General features: G+C 35.6%; 1 protein-coding gene across 1 annotated transcript in view; it reads right to left on the bottom strand.

Moving 5' to 3' along the window:
* Window positions 1-20,203, bottom strand: part of KCNH8 (potassium voltage-gated channel subfamily H member 8) — a 176,965-nt gene that overhangs the window by 85,956 nt on the left and 70,806 nt on the right. The window contains exons 4-5 of the mRNA XM_054273643.1: window positions 5,313-5,440; window positions 2,794-3,034 (exon numbers count right to left, since the gene is read on the bottom strand). Of these exons, the coding sequence (XP_054129618.1) occupies window positions 2,794-3,034; window positions 5,313-5,440 (369 nt within the window). The remainder of the gene's footprint in view (window positions 1-2,793; window positions 3,035-5,312; window positions 5,441-20,203) is intronic.

Here is a 20,203-nt window from a genome sequence, read left to right as displayed (position 1 = left end):
CATGTTCTGAGACACATTAATTCAACATTTTAACAGACAAGGGACCCTTGAGAGATGATCATAAACACACTATTTTCTTTAAATTCACTGCAGGGATTTAAAAGCTGTATTACAATGTCTTGAAAATATTCCATAAACCTTTCCTTAGAGCTGGAGATTTAAATCAGATAATAACTCTAGAAAAAGAAAATTATTCTGGGGAAAATTGAGCTGTTATTCAAACTCTGGGGGAGGAATATCAGTATCCTACAGTACAGTGGTTACCAGTTACATGATTAATCAAAGTCTCTTCTAGTGCTCCATGCACATTTCTTTGAATGCGTCTAGTTACAGCCATAGTGTGACTACCTGGACTACAGATACAGACCCAAAAATCTAACTAGAAAATATGAAGTAAAATTTACAGAAAATCTTTGCTTTATTTTTCTTACTCAGCCATTCTATTGATCATAGATGTGTCTTTGCTTTTGACTTACTGATATAAAGACTCCATATTTCCAGCAAAATATAAAACCAGAAAAGTAACACTGAGCAGTTCACCATCTTTCATGTTTCAAATGAATACTATGTCAGATAAATCAGTTAGATAAAGATTATGCTCTCTGGTGCTTATATTCAAATAAACACATTTATAACACAAATCAGTTATTTACACCATTATCAGAATGTCGTAACCTTGAGCCTATACTTTTTATAAAGTCACCCAGTTACATTAAGTGGGCTTATTTGATTTAGTACTCTTAATGTAACATTAATTTATGACTAGATTAAAATTATTAGAATCACAACCTCACGCTTTTTACACAAGACACAGGATGATGGTTGATGATCTGCATTGCAGAATGCAAGTTCCTTACTGCAGTGCTTGAGAATCTTTGAATATGAACTGTTTGCATTAATGTGAAAGTCCATCAAGATCTAATAGTGAGCACAAAATGTACATTTAGACCTTAAGTCTAATGAAAAAACAATGACTAAAGGAGGCAACAAATATTTATTCATCATAGCATCTGATTCTTCCATCAGTCATATCACCTACCAGTCTTACTGTCTACAATAAAGCTGACAGAGAAAAGGAATAAGCTTTTCAAATTTTTTCAAAGAAAATCTTCTGAGTTATTTATAAGTGTTTATGGTGCTTCCATTTTCTTTAGTTCTAGAGAAGATTGTAATGTTGCTTTTAATGTTTGAGCTAAGTTGTATTTTTTCACAAAAATAAGGAAGATTAAAATGGAAAGAAGCTTCAACCTGAAAACTATTTTCTTGGTTTGTTTGTTCTCTTTCTGTCTTAGGTTGCAAATGCAAGATGTGGCCAGGGATGTGTATTCTATTGCCATCTGTCAGAACCTAGTGAGGCAGATATTTTTTTAATCTCTTGCACAACCAATCCTCCCTCCAGGGAGATTTCTTCTGTTAATGGGCTCATTGAGTGTCACTGCATGACTGATGAAATTACATCATCCCATTATGAGAAGCTCCACCCAGAGGGAGGAGCCAAGCATTCCTACCTGGATATAATCTGAGATTTGGAACACCACAGTCAGCCTTTTCCACTGGATTCCAAGAGGAAGACCAGGCCCATCTACACCACCAATGGACCTTCAGAGGAAAACTACAGCCTTCATTAGGATCACTGCTTCAACAAAACCATGCCTATCATTCCAGGAGGACTGCAGCCACCATTTAATGGGACTGTCGCCAACACCCCGACCAACAGGGTGTCAGGTCATACTTTAATTCTGTCAGTGTTGTTTTGTATTACTGCATTTTAGTTTTTATTTTTCCTAATAAAGAACTGTTATTCCTACTCTCATGCCTTTACCTGAGAGCCCCTTAGTTACAAAATTATAATTTGGAGGAATGGGGTTTACATTTCCCATTTCAAGAGAGGCCCCTGCCTTCATTAGCAGACACCTGTCTTTTCAAACCAAGACATTTTCTCAGAACCCATCTGAACCCTTTCCATGTTCAAGAAAGACATCCCCAATTTGACTTATTTCTTAAAAATGATATCTTCTCCACCTGCAAGTAGCAACAGATCTGAGCTCTGGTTTGTCAGTGTGACAGCACTGAGTAATATTATAACAGTAAAATCTTGGGGAAAAATCTGTTTGACTCTATTCAGGGATTCTTTTCAATCTTCAGAAATAAATTGAAAAAATATACCACCAAAAAAGCCCCAAACATTTCTTTGGTACAAAGCCATTATTAGATATGACCTTGTCTCCTTTTTGATTGTTAAGAGATATAAGAGTTAAAGGCATCACAGAAATAAAAAGTTTAGAGAATGGATCAGATGACAGACTCAAACCCCTCAAATTCTGTCCCACTTATCAATGTAGCATATTGATATTGTATTTGTGTGTTATTGCAGTATGAGTTTAAATCTTACATTGATATTTAAAAAAATCTATTCAGTTTGTGGTCCATGACTCCTCTAAGTGTGAAATAAAAAAATTACCCCACAGACTGAGAACAAAACTGTAGCATTTCTAGGGCACATCCCTATACTGGGAAGGTTTGAGGCATCCCCAGGGTGAAACAAGGGGTTTCAATCTTCCTTGAAATCAAAAGCCCCTTTAGAGTAACAGCAGAACTACCCAAATCAATCTAAAGTTAAAAAAAAAGGGTGATCTAAAGTTCAGATAAAATATCAAGCCATAAAGCTAAAATTGATTTTCTTTAAAGTCACAAAAGGGATGATTATTTCCTTTACTAAAATATTATTAATTCTGTGAAAATCCTAAATGTCAGAACAGAGATCCCAAACAACAATCCCCAAACAAATCTTACCGATGATAAAGAGAATTTCCACTGCAATGTCACTGACAGTTGTGCTTCGAGTTGTAGACAGCTCATCATGGCCAATAAAGGAAACATTGTAAGGTACAGTCACAGCAACATAAAACGTTGCCAGTAAAATAAGCCAGTCCCAGCCAGCTTTAAAAGTGCTAAAATGCAGCAATATGAATTTGGATTTTTTTGCATCTGAAACCTTGTATTCTGGAAATGCTGGTTTATCTACAAAAACATTCTGAAAAAGAGAGAAAAAAGGTGAATGAGACAAAACAGTTATTTGATTACACAGAAGCATTTCTTGCAATGGAGTCCTTAGGTAGTTGATGTTTTTGCAAAAAATATCATAATAACATACGCAGGCAAGAACAAAAATTACTTTTTTTCTAACCTAGACCTCACATTCATTTATACAGATGTTCATGGAATAACTTTTGTGAATGTTGAGGCAGGAAGAAGACTAATAAGTTACAGATTAAATGGAGTAAGAGGGGACTGCGTCTGCAAAAACTGTTTCTTCCTCTGTTGAACTAATTCTCACTGCAGAGCAATATTATTCTACAGGATATGTAGGTGAGATCTTTGTATACACAAAGACATAGTACTGTAAATAGGAACATATGGAATGAAGTAACTGGTATTGAAGAAAGCATCCTGTGCACAGAGCTGCAAGGAGGTTCTTCCAGAATATCTCTAGCCTGGTCCTAGGGACTGAGCAGCTCCAGTAGTGGGAGCACCTCTCCTGGCTTAATTTCATCTGCAGGAATGCAGTTCATGTGAATGAAGGCACAATTAGTAGGAATAACATTTTGGTTTTCTTTAAAATTGCGCTCCTGATCTAAATCAAAATATTAATCTACCATAATGTGGCTCCAGAACTGACTACCTTCCTTATTAGACTAGCTTTGTCTTGAGTCTGTGCCTTACCACTGTTTTATGCAATCAATATTTCAGTGTTAAACTGTAGAAATTCTTGGTTTTCACCTTTCATAGCTTTAACAAAAAACACCTACCCTCCCCAAAAAGCAGCATGTGGGACCTGACCTGTCTTGCATTATTTACTGACAAAATTCTTGCTCACTGTTACTGTGCTCCTGGTTGATGCTGTTCCAGTAACAAAGAGCCTCCCAAAACAATATTGTGCATTCAGCAAGCTAAGATTACTTCTGATCTTGAAGTTATTCACTATGAAATTAAAAAGACAAAACCTGCATAACTGTAGACTTAACTGCACCTGCCTTGTCCGTCACAGCCTTTCTCTTTGCGCTTCCTTTGAAATACTGATGTCATTGCCTTTTCTATTCTTGGTTCTTATTCATGAATTTAAGCAGCTGAATTCTCACTGTTCTTAGAGTCAGCCCATTTTTTAATAATGGAAAAGAAAGAATTCCTCATATTATTTCCAACTCATAGCTCCAAAAACCCATGTACTAAAGCTAGTAAATTAGTCTCAGAATAAATGTTTGAACATGGTAAAATAACATCTGCACTAGCATTTTGACAGTGCAGGTAAGGCATCAAAAAACTATTTAAGAGTCATATTCTTAAAAAATATTATCATATTGCAATAAAATGAAAATATCCCTGGAAGACCTGATCATATTTTGTGGGGCTATTTTTTTATTATTATGCTTCTTCAATATGAAACACTTGTAACTTTTTTAAAAAAAATATTTTTTCAATATTTAATCTTTTTTTAACATTTTAGATTTAAATTCAATGGAAGAGGCTCTTTGCCCTATGACATATATAGCAGTTGTGTATTTTCATGCCTTTAATCTATATCAAGACTTTTTTAACTTTTAATTTGTACTGCACAAAGCAAGAGAGCTATTTTTCTCATAAGCATTTCTTTAGAAGTTGTTTTTTTTGCTATATTGTTGGTTTGTCTATGGTTTGATTTAGTGTTAGCAACATTCACAGCATGCTTTGTGAACTTACTCATTATTTATAGTTACTGGGGGAATACAGAATTAATTTGAAGACAGAAACATTACTACTTCATTTAGGAAATTAAAAGATAGGTATCACACCATAAAGTTGGAGATATTCACATGAAAACTTGCCTAAATGAAGTGTGACCCTTTGGAGCTTAACAGCATTAAGAGTTTCAGATAGAGGAAGAGCTTGAGGGTTTTTTTGGTTTTTTTTTTGAAAATAGTAATAATTGAGATCATAAGGTAAATTGGAACCTAAAATTCTGAGAACCTGTGGAATCGAAGTTCTGAGAAATTTTATGATGTGGCTTTCATGGCATTAAATGTCTGTTTACAGTATGATTAAATGCACTATCTTGCCATATGGTAGCAAATTCCACAGTAGGCAGAAATACGCTTCAGTGAGAAATATTCTAATCCTTGTTGCTGTAAAATTGTGATCAGGATATATCTCGAGTACTCTTTGACCTTTTACAGCACTTTCATTTTTTTTTAAGTTAGTGCAAAGGCTACTTCTTTTTCTTTTTTTTTTTTTTTTTTGGGGGGGGGGGTGTAGGGGAAGAAAAGAGTTTCACCTACATTATTAATTTTTAATTTGTTCTTCTCTCGTCTTTGTAGATGTCCAGAGATGTGATAAAGGACAGCTCTACTCCGTCTGCGTGCTGACTCAAAATGTGATCCTGCTCGTCCTCTTCCTTTCCATTTTTCTGCAGAACAGAAGTGAGAGTGCATTAAAGATCAGGAAATAACATTTTAACCTTTGGGATCTGAACTACTGATATTTCAGACATTGGTAGAAATGTAAATATTATGTACCTCTTTTCTTTTGCTCAATCTTTTGCAGCAAAGAAACAAACCCCCCCTCTCCTGAAGGGCAAATAAAAACCACTGTAAAGTTTTAATTGTCTAATGCCTTCACACAACTCAGAAGCAAGTAATTGCAACATTTGATTTCACAGATAAGATAAATGTGCTGTCTACTGTTTCAGACCAGAGGGAAGGATGTCTAGATGTAACCACTGAAAATATCCTTGAGGTGATTCTCCTCTCTCTCTCACTTCACAGAAAGAAAAAATCCCTTGCAATTTAAAAAAAACAGAGAGTCTGACTTGTACTAGGCTTCCATTATGTCAGAATGTGCTAATTTGTAAGCTTGCTCGTTAGTAATAGCCAATTCTTACATTCACGTGTTTAGATTCCTTTTCCCACAACATGGCCTCTGGAAAAATCGCATGACATATTCCTTGGTGACATGAAACCCATTAAGAGCAAAGACTGAACATTATTTTGGAAAGGTTTGTGGTTTTTACCTCCATTCAAATGTCTGTAATTGTCAATCATGGGAACAAATTTTGTTCTTGCTTATAAAGCAGTAAATTCAAAGTAATTCCAGTCACTCTGATGGAATTACAGTGAATTGATGCCAGAGTAAATGAAAGCAGACTTTTTGTGATGTGTCAAGATTAAGAAAAAAGAAATTATGGGACGAAAGGAAGAAGCCGTCTGTCAAGGAGGTTTAATTAAAGTCAATTGAATGCATACAAATTAAGGGGAAAAAATTAGCAAAACACAAAACTAATTAGCAGAGCCAGAATTTAGAAGCAAGCAAAATAGCTACATCTTGAAACCTGCCTAAAGAAGCAAGAAAGATTTGTATTATAGGAGAATGATGTATTTTTAGCTTAACAGTGCAAAACCATACATAACAAAATGTGTAGGAGGGAAAATTTTCCAAGCTTCTCAGTAAAAACGTTTTTGTGCAATTCATGCAAAAGCAGTCTCTAGTTGAGGATGGTTTTTTTTAACTTGTCAGTAAAGAGAAGGGGGGAAAAAGAAAAGTAAAAAAACAAGAAGGGAAAATCTCTGTACTGTGAAGCCAAACCACTACTCAAAAGTTGAAGGGGGCAGATGGAGAAGCCTCAAACTTTTCCATCTCCAACACACATTGGTATCAGCTACAATGAAGAAATACAGAACAAAAAAAACATTATTTCAGAAATGACCCAAATAAATTAATGTTGTTTTTTTTAAAAAATAATCTCCCAATCATCAAACCACTTACACTCAAACTAAATTCTGAGTCTTCTTAAATTCTGGGTAAGAACAAAATGCTTATGTCTTTCTCTGAGGAAAAATGAATTTAAGGCAATTGAATTGGGTCTCCACTGTAGAACTGTTCAGCTTTAGTAGCCTGGTTTTGTCATATGACTTTGAAATTCTCTTTAAACCATTTGCAGGCTTCTCTTTTTTCCCTTTCTCAACCTAAACTGCCATGTTGTACGAGGCCACCCGGTTCACTCTACTGCATCCAAAAGAAGTCAATAAAACAGGCTTCAGATCTGCTAGGAGGCAGGCAGGGAAAACACTCTTCTTGAGCTTCTGGTCAGCAATATTTTTGAGATGCTTTAGCTACAGGCTTCATCCTCATGCTGTACCCTATCTAATACCTGTCCTTGTCCTAAGCCCATTGAGCCTGAGGCAGTCCATGCCGGCAGATAAAACAGCCTTGGTGATGTGGTCTGTTGTGAGAGCTACACTGAGCTCTGTTCAGAAGGCAAGCCAGGTACCTTCAGGTGGAGTTTCCTTGAGTTCTTTCAACATCCCCAGCAATACGAGGCCTTTCAGCATGGATGTAGATCTCCCTACCTCTGCTCAATCTTGGAAGTCTTTACTTCAGCTAGATCACCCATGACATTTTAAATATATTCTTTAAACATATCCTTTCAGTAGCTATGTACAGACCAACATGCAGCTTTCAAGCTATGGATACACAATTGCCTGGTACAATGGTGTTACACTGCCTTCAGGCTTTTTCTCTGTAACTCCTAGCCTCAGACGTGCCTTTCTCTCACATGCTGAGCACTGAGCTGAAAGCTGTCCACAATTCCATCTCTTTCCAGAAAGCCATGAAACTATGGAAACAGTCAATGTACACATATTCAGTTACTATTTCCTTTTTTCCCCATGTATTTACTGACACAGAGTTTCACTCTCTATCCACTCTTTAAATGAGGACAGGTCCCTTGCAAGGTTTTAAATTTTATGTGCCAGCAGTCTGGTAATTTTTGGCTTTACACAGATTCCATCTCTCCTACCTAGGTTCAGAGTTTCATTTACTAAGGATGTCGTACTCACTAACCTGCTCAGGCTGTGGGACTTGATGTGGCACTTAAAATCATACCAATTGCATATTTTCACAGCAAGTGACTTCCATCACATGCTGATTACACTATTTGCACAGGATTAATGCTACCTCTCTGTTAATATTGGGGGTCACTCAACTCCTAAAGACAGAAAAGCATGCATCAATAAGGAAATATTACATTAATTATGAAGTAAGTAGTAGTTTTCTTACTAATCAGAAGTGGCAAAAGTTTTTATGGTTGTTATTGGAAGTGAAAAAAATTAATTAATTGTAAAGATAAGATGCCATCAGAGCACATGTCAGTAGCTTATAAATAAGTGAATGACATTTGTGAATTCTCCTACTTTCTGGTCTCCCAATGCCTTCAGGAAAGGAATCAATCCGGAGCCTTGGCAAACTACACTGCTCAGGTGTGCATCTACACGTGTTTGATTATTTTCTGCAACTTCCCTCTTTTCTTGCCATACTCAGTTCACAGCTCACTATTCTGGAAGAGACAGCTCATTTTTTTATAAACTTCCATCTGTTTCTCTCTAGTTCTTCGAAAATTTAGGTACCTGACAGACTAGATTTTTTATATTTTTCCATGGCTGAGCTTAGAAAAAAAGGTCCAAGAATAAAATAAAGCATAAGCAGAAAGTCACTTTAATAAAACTGGCTTATTTTTGCCCCGTGCTTAAAATCAAAAGGATTTCTCATCTCCCCAAAAACAGTGAGAAATCTTATTCTAGAAAATTCCCAGATTTTGGGGATCTATTTTCTGGTGCTTCTACACACCCCTTCCTGTGTAATGGTAACCCCCCCCGACCAAGACAGCTCCTAAAAAGGATGCTTCCAATTTAGTCTTATCTCCCCTTTATCAAAAAAGTGGTAATACATTTTTAACTCTTACTGCTGTCCTTCTGGTTGTTCTTCTTTGAAATGAACATAGGTATAGTGCCACAACCATCAGACATGAAAATTACAGAATATTTTCCAAGAAAAGAAAATAACAGAACACCTCTTTGCTAGGCTTAACATTAGCTTTGTAACAGTTTAAGACTTCTTACAATCTTGTGAGGGAAGATTGCAGCAAAAGAAAGCACATCCAGACACAAACGTCTTTGTAACTCTTGTCTTTTCTTGTATTTTTATAAGAACATGAGACTTCAAGCATCCATTTAAGGTTAATAGAAAGAGGAGGCATAACTCTCTTCTTGTCCCTTTGGAAAAAAACAAAAGATCCACTTCTTAGGTGTAAATCAGAAATATAAACCCTGACAGCTTCTGACAAGCTTTCATAGGTATGTGCTGCCCTAGCAATGCAGAGGAACTGGAAAGTCAGCTTTACTGGCTAAATTGACACAAAATGTATGTCTGCTCTCCTTCTAAGCAGTTCATTGAATCCTAGAATAATTTAGGTTGGAAAGACCCTTAGGATCATCAATTCGCAATCACTAATTGTGACCTCCACCACTAAACCATGTCCCCAAGTGCCAGTCTGATGCATTTTTTAAATACTTTCAGGTGTGGCGATTCAACTACTTCCCTAGGCAGCCTGTTCTGAGCTTGATAACACTTTTGGTGAAGAATTATTTCCTAAGATCAGAATAGTCCCAGCACAGCATTAGATAGAGTCCAGAATTTATGATTTATAATGATCTCATTCTCCAGGTAAAGTCTGACAAATTTATAGAATCATGGAATGGTTTGGGTTGGAAGAGACCTTAAAGATCATCTAGTTCCAACTTCCTGCCATGGGCAGGGACAGCTCCTACTAGACCTGGTTGCTCAAAGCCCCATCAACCTGGCCTTGGACATTTCCAGGAATGGAACATTCACCTCTTCTCTGTTCCAGTTCTCAGCTGGTCCAGTGCCTCCCCACTCTCTTAGTGAAGACAGAGTAACCCTGATATGGCCCAGAAGCACTATGCTCACTCCACAGCAGACAACCTGTGGCATGAGAGACCATGAAATGCAGTTTTTTCCAAATATACCAAACTGAGCTAACCTGCTCTGGTCAGAAAGTTTACACCTTATTTACAAAAAAAGTCTCAGCCTTGGTGGTTTTTCCTCATTCATTTGTATCCTTTCAAAAGAACTGCTTTCATTTTTCTCATTCATGCATTAATTAAAACCACTACCTACCATTCCCTCTTGTGTGATACATACCAAACATACTCTTGTATGGAAACATCTCCCAGTATGATCATGGGTCATTACCCATGATTTTGTACTGAAAAATTTCAATACAAGTGTGCATGGACACAAAATAGAAAATTAAGATCTAGCATTTCATTCATATGACACCGGAAAATCCAAGAGATTTGCCCATGTTTACCTAAAACATAGAATATTAATAAAAACAACCTGCACCTCTCAAATTCAACCCAGAACACAATATCCTGGCAAAATGTGAATGAAATAGAGAGGGATGATGTAAAGTAGCCCGGGAGTTTAGTTATGGAAACACATGCACAACTGAGCAACCTTATTCAGAGATGGTATTTCTACCAATAACCAGTGTGACAGGGTTATCCTAAAGGCTGTGAAGCTGCAGACCTGCATCTCTAAGCAGTATCTCTGCAGTACAGTGGTCAACAAAAGATAAGTTCACCACTAGGGACAGGACCATGACTCTTCACTGCTTTTTTCTATTTTCACAAGAATTTTAGCTCCGTGCTCAAAATTATATTCCAGCCCCAACTACTTGACTGCCACCACTGCCCTGTTTGCTTGGCAGGTGGGGTTGTTGGACTCAGGGTAAGATTGATTCAGGCACATTGACTATCCTCTTCAGAGTGTAAATATAATCATCTCAAGTCATGATGTGTAACCCTGACTGGACAAAAGTAGAAAAGGTAGTATAGACATAGGTCTCTTTAAATACTTTGCACAAAGAGTCCTGAAGAAAAACAATGAGTTCCATATTTAAATGGACTCTATAGCGGGTGTTCTCTGTGAAAATTCTAAATTTTAGATTTCTTTAGCAGTGTGGTGTTCACCTTTATAAATATATTCCATAAAAAAATGAGGTTGCTTCATTTTAGCTATTTTGAGAGCTAAGCCAGGAGTATGAGGAATAAAAAGATAAAATTTTTATTTTACTAGCATTTTACTCAAAGGACTAGGTAAGTTGGCATAGTAGACAAGAACTTTTCATTTATTTCATTGTTTACAAAATTGAAGTCAATCGTGAGATGAAACAGCAAGTAATGCCAACTCCTACTTAAGAAAATTTATCATAGAAATAGCATCATTTTGAGTGATTTGAACAGTAGATTTGAACAGTAACTCCAACAACAGAGTAGAACAGGACAAATAGACTCCATTACCAAAAGCTATCCAGATACAGACAGACTGGAAGAAATCCATGATGCTGCTCCATGCACACACTGGAAGGAGCACTGTGAAAATGCATAGTAACCAGGTTAAGGCTGTGATTTTTAGTGCTGGTTGGACCCTTCCCTGCTCAATACACAGTGGTATATTGCTCTCCTGCTGCTCTACTCTGAAATCAGACAGGGAAATAAACCTCCCCCATTACCTTTCCTGTGTATATCTTTATGCTGTCACAACCACACAGCCCAGCCACACAGAGAGATATTTTTACCTGGAATATCTTACAAGTACTGAATTTTTCCCTTTTGAACCTGAGTTCAGTGAAAGAATTTGTTAAAGAATTCGTCCCTCATTTATTCATCTTACAACTCTATTTATAAAAGGCTTCCTGTAAGAAGTGCAATAAAGTTCTTTTTTGTCCTTTTAACACATGTCTTGGGAAACCCTCATCACTTGCATCATAAGGTAAGAAATACCACAACAGAAAGTGTGGTCTTTGAATAGACCACCATGAATAACTCATGTGCAATAAAATATATACAATAATGTCTACAGGAAACACAATGGTTAAAAACATATCCAGTATGATTCACACAAAACATAATTCATAGGCAGTCCTCAAGAAAAGCAAATCACCAAGGAAATTCTGAAGAGGACAACGGGGGTAAAGCAACTCTGAATGAAAACAAAAAAAACCTCTAAAACCAGATTATATGGAAAGCTGGTTTAATTTTTTTCTAGTCTTTTAAAAAATCTAGAAAAAAAATCAGTTATTATTCAGGGGACAGCACACCAGCAGTTGCCAATAAACAGAAAACTGATGAAAGCTTTCTTTGGTGTTAATGACAGAATAAAAGCACTATCATGGGCAAGAGGCTGCCGGAGCTCTGTTGGCTGTATGACACATTCTCAATGTCAACAACAACCAACAATTCACAAAAATCTTTGCTGTATGGTAGGCTAGCCTGTAGCTGCTTTTATAATTCTGTTAACTGATTAGTTGATTCAATAAGAAGATGTACTTAACACACATACCAGCTATACCCTGTAAACATTATTACAGAACATTTTTTAAAAGGGCAAATTTTACACAGAATCAACGGTATGATTATCATTATTTTAGTATTATGCCTTCAGAGAAAATTCACTTTGAACAGAAAGAGAAAAGAAGCAATTTTATATATAACTATTAATGCTTTTATGAATTAGAAAGAACCTAAAACAGCTTATGAGATAAAAATCCTTAACCACATTTTGGTCTGCCGATTCTTCCACTATGAAGAAAAAAAAGGTGTGAGGAAAGAGATACACAAAGCCAAAAGAAAGGTTCTTTCTCCTCTTCCATTTTGGTGGTTGATGGTAGTATACAACTAAATAAACAAACAAATTTTCCTTTTTAGGTACCTGTATTTGGGTCTATCTTATAAATATCATAAAAAGAATTAGGAAAAAAAATTCCAAAAGACATAACTTTCTTCCACTGATTCCAATAGGCTGAGTTTCAGCAGAAGAGAACTCTGAAAGTGAATTATTTTAAACTATTTTCTCATTTATTAATACTACAGCCAAAAGTTACAGAACTTTTGTAATGAAGTAAAATATTCCAGCTCAAAAATAGCTATTTCGTAATACTGCAAAAATAGTTTATTTGCCAGCTTTCTACTGTTACTACTCTAGAATTGTCTCACAAATTGTAAAATTGTCATTTTTATTATGTCATCGAATTTGAGACATGTCTATTGATTCAACTGAAATGAGTGGTCGTATATTTTTCTTACAGAATAAAATGTAGCATTGAATTTACAGCTGGGTCACCAGTCACTTCCAGCTGTTTTTAGTGACTGTTTTTTCCAGGAACAGTTTGCATTTCCCCCAGAAAATTCCCACAAAGCTCATGGGACAATGATATGCTCATATATCGTTATGAACAAAAATGTAACTGGAATAATAAAGAGAATATTTGAAATATTTTTCAAGAACCCCTAGAACTGAAATAAGGCCAACTATTTGAGTCACCAAGGAACTTTTCATTCTCTTCAGCAAGTGTTAATATCCCTTCCTCTGCAAGTGTGTAGTATTTAAGGACACAATATCATGGAACCTGAGGGTTTTCTCTTTTCCTTTAGTTCCATAAAATTTAATAATGTATTTAATCTATTGATATTTTTTCCTCCTTTTTTATATTCAGAAAAATATTATAATAATTTCAAAGTCATTAGTTGCAAAAATAATTTTTTTAAAAAAATTTGCACAGATGATGATGTTAAAGTACACCTTGCTTACTCAAGCGAAAATAGTAACATGTCCCTGAAAAATTTCTATCTTGTAATGAAAGCATGTCTTTTGAGAATGAAGACTTGTATTCTTAATAGATTTATGTAAAATATAGAACCAGATAAATCCCCCATAAAAATGTTTAGTAATCCATGGAACTTGCCCTGAGTTAAAAGAGTAGGGGGCGGGGGAATAGATTTTTTAAAGAATAGTTTTTAAAATTAAGAAATATGTAAATTCAAAATCTTATGATATCTGTGTATATGTTCTATGTGGCCATATAAAGACCCAGAAAGTTTCTCTGATTATCCCTGAAGGAATTATATGCTCAGTCTCTGATAGTGACGGGTCCTAAGCCCAGCCTGTTTTACAATTTTAAGGGCAGAATTTAGGAGTGTTGTAAATCCATCTGTTCTACAGCTATGCAAAACTCAGTTGTAAGAGATCTTACCTGCTGTGTCTTTACAGGGACTCAGAATTGCTCTGAGGAGCTGCAGCATGAACTAGATGCCCTATAGCTAAAATTACAGTTAAATTTTGCAAATGACCCAAGGCCTTCTAAATGTGTTTCTGAACATGAGGTACACATGAAATATACATTCTAGTCCTCATGGTTCCTTAATAAAATGCAAGATACCAGGCTGTGTCTAGGCCAGTAAAATTCTTTAAAGATATTTCTCTCTTTTCAGATTTTTTTTTCTCCACAGAAATAAGAAAGATTGTAAATTATATAAGAAGGTTGTAAACTGTGTGACTCATTAAAAAATCACCTACCACACACACACACTGAAAAACTCTGAAAAGTGCTTCAGCAACATATGTACTGAAGATATTCCCTGTTTCTTCCATGCTTTCTCTTATCTGTCTTACATGGCTGAGTTTTCAAACTTCAAAAGAAAGCTCTGAAGATACTTATCAACAATCTGCCAGCAAAATGAAAAACAAAACAAAGCAGAAACCCAAACAAACAACTTCTCCCTTCTCCCCCACCTTGATAACCTTGTTTTCTAAGGAAAATGGCATAAATTTATCTAGGAACTGGTGAGTATGAACTTTTTGGTTGCTAATGTATATATTCTCTCAACCTTCCAGAATATCCCAGAATAGTCTGTTGCTCTGCATTTGCTCAAGAATCAGACCTTGCTTGTCTTTTTTCTCATTTTCATTCTACATATATCACAAAGGACAAGGACACTTTTCCCTCAGCTCCAGAACGTGCCCTGTGCCTCTCTGGGAGCTGCTGGAATGGAACCGCCACTTGCATTTAACACTTGGTGCAAGGCTAAAGCAAGAGCTACAAAGATTGATATGTCTCCAAAGATTCAAGGCTCAAATAAAACTTATTTGCTTGGATAAGAAGGTGAAAAGGTGAGAGGGAGAGCATGTACATGCTCACAAATGCCAAAAGGAACAGGGAGAGAAAGGCACCTCTATTTTTGTCCCCTAATTATTTAAACTGTAGTCTGCAGACAAGGAGGAAAGAAGTTTCTCTTTAGTGATGGCAGAAGAGTTTCAGACCCTTCTTACTTTGATGGTGAGCCAGGAGCAAAGCCATTCTAGGGGGGATGCAACTCATTGCAGAATAAATGTAATTCATTGCAGAATAAATGTAATTCATTGCAGAATAAATGCGTTCTTCCTTTGGGCAGCAGGAGTACTGGGCTAAAACTCTGTTTCTATCCCACCTCCTCCTCTGATAGAACTGCAAGGTGCCTGTGTATCCTGAAAAAATTTTAGCTGCTTCGGTTATTGTAAGTCTAGGTGACTGTATGGTTGTGTTCCCCATCCCAACATACTGCCTTCTGACAGACATAAGAAGCTTTAAAATGAAAAATTGTCTCCTGAATATTCACTGCAGTAGCTTGAGCAATCATGAAGTAGCTGAGACAGTAATTAAGCAGAATAAATCAAAGTGCACACTGCAGAATTTCTTACAAGAGACCAGTACTGCTCCAAATAGACATTTTCAACATAAAAAAATCTGGAATGTAAAATGTTTGGCACATGGTATTTCACTTCTGGCACACTGAAAAGAACAACTCCTCCCTCCAACAAATGATGCATAATCAAAATAAATCTGTCTCCTCAGAAATTCATATGGACCTAAGGATTACTAAGAAGCCAGAAAAAGCCAGACAGTTGAACCATAACATGCAGCTTAGTTTAATCTGTTGTGGCAGAAGGTGTAGTCCAACTTTTAATTCACATTATTTCGAGAGTGAAGGCATCTTTATCAACAGGCAGACCAACCTAAAACATGAAATTCTGTTTAAGAAAATATTTTTTTTTGCTTTATGAAGAGTCAAAGACTGGAACAGACGGCCCAGATAAATTGTGGAGTTTCCATTAATTGTGGAGCTCCATACTTTGAGCACATATCTGCGTGTGTTCCTGGGCAATCCATTCAATCTGACCCTGCTTTGAGAGGGGGACATTGGACCAGATAATCTCCAGAGATTCCCACCACAAATATTGTGTGATTCTGTGGTTACTATATATTACACATATTTTTATAATAATTCTGGAATAAAGTTGAGAAAATCTGTCCTAAAATAATTGCTTTCAAATAAAGAGTTCAAAATTTTCATAATAAAAAAACAAAACAAAAAAAACCAAAAGCAAATAGATTACCAATATCTTTGTGAAATGAGTCAAATTAATCAGAAGAATTTTAGCAGTGACTATAGCAGTGGAACCCTGCATCTATGTAATCTAAATTATTCCACGTTAGCACACAGATTAGAGGTCTAAAAATAGTCACAGAATATTTTAATTTCTAATTTTCCTACCTGGATTCCTGTATTCTCACTAAATTCCTGTATATGTTCTAGTGCCATATGCAGAAATGAAGAAGCACTGACCCAGCTATGCCTCACTGGAATCCAGATTTGGAGAACAGAATTTTCAGTTTAATCACTTTTCCTCCAAAAGGACAATGGAACTTCGAACCAAAAAATAGCTCATTGTAAGTTAGGATGTTAAAATGAAATTCCTATAAATCCACTTAAGAAACAGTTTATTTTAAAAAAAAACAAACAAGCAAACAAACCTTTTCCTGTCTATTGAAAAGACCATCAATTTGCTTAAAGAGCACAATTTTAGGAAAAAAAGGTGGCAAGTTGCTTTTCAACAGCAAAATGATTACAGCTATTATTAAGCAGCTGGAAAGCAGAGCATATTTCTGCAGTAAACTTACAGGTAGGGCAAACATGTATTGTTGAAGGCAAATTAGCGATACTGAAAAATGGAAGCCTTTAAGGATATTGTCAAATTGACTTAAAAACCAAACCCAAACCAAAGAAGTGTGAAAGTTGCTGACTTTCACAGGAGTTCTTAAAGACTGTCAAACTTCTCAGGCATGTCTTTTTCCATTTTTCTTATGTGAAAGTCTTAGAAAAAAGTCTGCTTCTCCCATTGGTTGATAGAGTTCTTTTCACTGGAAACTTTTATAGACAGAAGAAAAGCAGGAAAAAACCCTGTTAAATTTGTATTTAGAATGACACATTCAAAAGAAAAGGTCACAGACGACATCTGACATTTGGGCTGGGTAAAAGAAAATAAGGTAAAAAAGTGGACTTTTGCAAGGCACATTGGCACAAAGGACCAACTGAAGTTGTGTGAACAGATGAGATAAAATTGATAAGAAAATGTCTGCAGAAAATCAGACAGCATTGGCTCCCGAGATTTGCAAAAGTAAATACACAATGCACAAGAAGAAAGAGGCCATAAAACCAGAAGATAAAGTTCAGGAAGGTGTCATTGTAAAAGTACAAGGAGAACAAGATTTTACAAACGAAATAGGTGATATCAAAAGTAGGAAAGACCTGAGGAAATAGGAGTCTGGAGAAGGCTTTTGGAGGCACAACCAGTGAAAGAGCGCTACCACAAAGTGTTGGTGGGATGTCAAAGGGGCAGATTTAAGAGAAAAGGAGCATGAAAGAATTTTGTTAGATAAGTTTTCTAAGGAGTTTAGACATTAAAGTGAGACAGAATATAACTATTAATGACCCATAAAATTATAAAAGTCAGTTCTGGGCAGAAGACAGAAGAGAGCAACTGAAACAAAAACATAGCTAAAGGGGCCTTGCATGGGCGGGATCGTTTCACACTGAGAATGTTTTTGTCTAGGTTCTCCTTACGTACACAGTCTAACCTCAAGAGATATGCTAAAAAGGCAATAGAAAACTGTGCACCATGGCAATTACCTTGTAGCAATAGTTCAGTTTCAACTACAAGTTCAAAAATTATTTGATTTTTGAAAGGACAAATTCAGTAATCTTTGAAAAAGTAAATCAATCTGTAAGAATTAAAAAGGTTTTTTCATACATCCAAAAAAACCCCCAACAAACTCAAGCCTTTATTAATACAAGGTGCATTGTGCATTCCTGATAGTAATTGTGGTCTAAGTAAAGAAGCACCAATTACTAATAGAAGTTAAACATTCTGAAATTTCAGGTACTGAATGAGTTGCACAGATTGCACTGGGAATTCTTTTTTGAAAATAATGAGATGATATTCACCACTGGAGGATTAGTAAATTCTTCACTCTGCAGAGGAAGAATTTTAATGCCATTAAAAAAGACCTGGTATACCTGTACATTTATTTTTATGTAGTCAGGTGGATAAGCACAACATAAAAATGCTGAAATTAAAAAGAAAATTTGAATAAATGGTTGAATCCTGTTTGTTTTCTCACTCTAGTTAATAAAATGCAATAATTACCAAAGCCCCACACTAAGTGCTACTTTCTGCTTCCATGATGCTAATAACAGAAAATTATTGTCATGGTTTTAAAATTATTACGAAGCAACAGAAAAACCAAGTTTCAGGATGATGTTCCAAAGAATACATCAATGAAGAAAGCCAAGTGTCCATGCTCATTCTTGTGGCGATTGAATGGGCATTTGCTGGTGTGGTGTAGCCCTGCACAAGTGCATTCCCATGTCAGCACTCAGTAGAGTTGTATAAATTTGTAAACATGCTACAGGAAACAGGAGTTAAAATCTGCTTAGATTTATAATTTGATATGAAACCACTTCAAAGACCATCTTAATCCATCCTAAAATAAGCACGCAGCTACAAAATGTTTATCAGATAAACAATAGCTGTCATTTTGCAAGTAATCAGCAACATACCTATTTCAAGTCACCCCTGGCATACTTAATGTGATTTCTCACTCGGTCTATACTGAAAATTTGTAACACTTGTAAGTAAATCATTAGCCTTTAGAGCACAGATGTTCTGACAATCTCTCTCCTACATAGTTCCATGTATCAGGTTTTAAGAAGTTACTTTCCTAAAACTTTTATAAGAGTAAGGTTTTCTGAGGCTTAAGGAGAAACAAGATAAAATATTTTTCATATTTTTATTTTTTTACTTCAAGAGATAGCAATTGGTTGAAATTGAATGTAAGGAAAAGCAGTAAAATGTACTTGTGTACTACTTCAAAACCATTTTTCAGTCTTCCAGCTTTGAAACTTTCAAATATATTCATTGCAAAAAGTGAAAGATGAAAAACAACTCCCCCAGAAAACCTGCTAATATTCAGAGCTTGAAAATAACGTAAAAGGTGAAATTATTTTTCCAAGCATACAAAAGTGGCAAACATCGTAAGCATAAGTATTATTCAGCACAAGAAAGCATAATATTTTACAGTTTAAAGTACTAAAATTTCATAAAAGAATACTGAATCACACACCTCTGTAACTGAAATATCACTTTTTTGTTGATAAATGAACATTTAAAACCTAAAAAAGTTTAATAATAAATGTTCCCCTACTTGAGAAATCCACGAGGAGTAAATGTGTTCTAAGTGATACAGCTATGCAGTTGTTGACTTATGCAGAGATCAATGGCTATCACGTGGTGAAAAACTTCAATAGGTCCCAGAGTAGTACCAGGTTGTAAAATTCAGCACCAATGGGGTTTTAAAGAATTCTGAGACCCACTCTTGGTGTCTACAGAGAAAATCTTTCTAAGCAGTTCCTTAGAGACTGAAAAATTACAAAACTAAAGAGTTGGTCCACTATACCTTTACAAAATGCAAATCTGGAATAAATTCACTGGCTTTGATGCACAACTCACTGCTCACTGCATAACATTTATTCCTCTACACTGACTTTGTTTTGTGTTACCAAAATTTAGCAAACCTTAACTACACACAGAGTCAAAATTATTTTATGGCAGTTGTGAGCCATTACCATAAGACAATTTTCCAGATTCATGGAAGAGAAACTTTGCAGTGTTTCCTTTCAGAAGCAAACAAAAGAGAGAAATTATTTCTTATACTATTGGATAATTCTGATGATATAATAAGTCTTATAACCTAAAGTGTAATGAAAATGAGATGATACAAAAAAAATATATGCTTAGCAATAGGCAAAATAATTTCTAAAGCTGTTTTAAATTCTGCTTATTGGAAAACACACATGAAAAAACACATTCATTTACTCTCAGCCATGATGAAATCAGATTCATAGATGGAACCTTTGAAAAGGTCCAAAGTTTCTCCAAAATACCAAAATATACTTCTGTAAATCCAGAAAGTAAATACATTAAATCATGGTACATAAAAACAATTTTAATTTTTAGGACAAAATACTCTGTCTCCTAAATTCCATGTTTACAGAACCTGCAGCAGTATGTAAATAATAAAAAACCCAAAGAGATTATTTATCATTCCATGACATATATTAATTTCTTTTTTGGAAAAAAAAAATGAGGTCGCTAT

Source organism: Melozone crissalis, unplaced genomic scaffold, assembly GCF_028551555.1.
Source record: "Melozone crissalis strain CALT ecotype California unplaced genomic scaffold, PUWL_Pcris_2 ptg000016l_1, whole genome shotgun sequence".
NCBI classification, from domain to species: domain Eukaryota; kingdom Metazoa; phylum Chordata; class Aves; order Passeriformes; family Passerellidae; genus Melozone; species Melozone crissalis.
The sequence above is the reverse complement of the archived record's forward strand: the minus strand, read 5'-3'. Positions and strand labels throughout refer to the sequence as shown.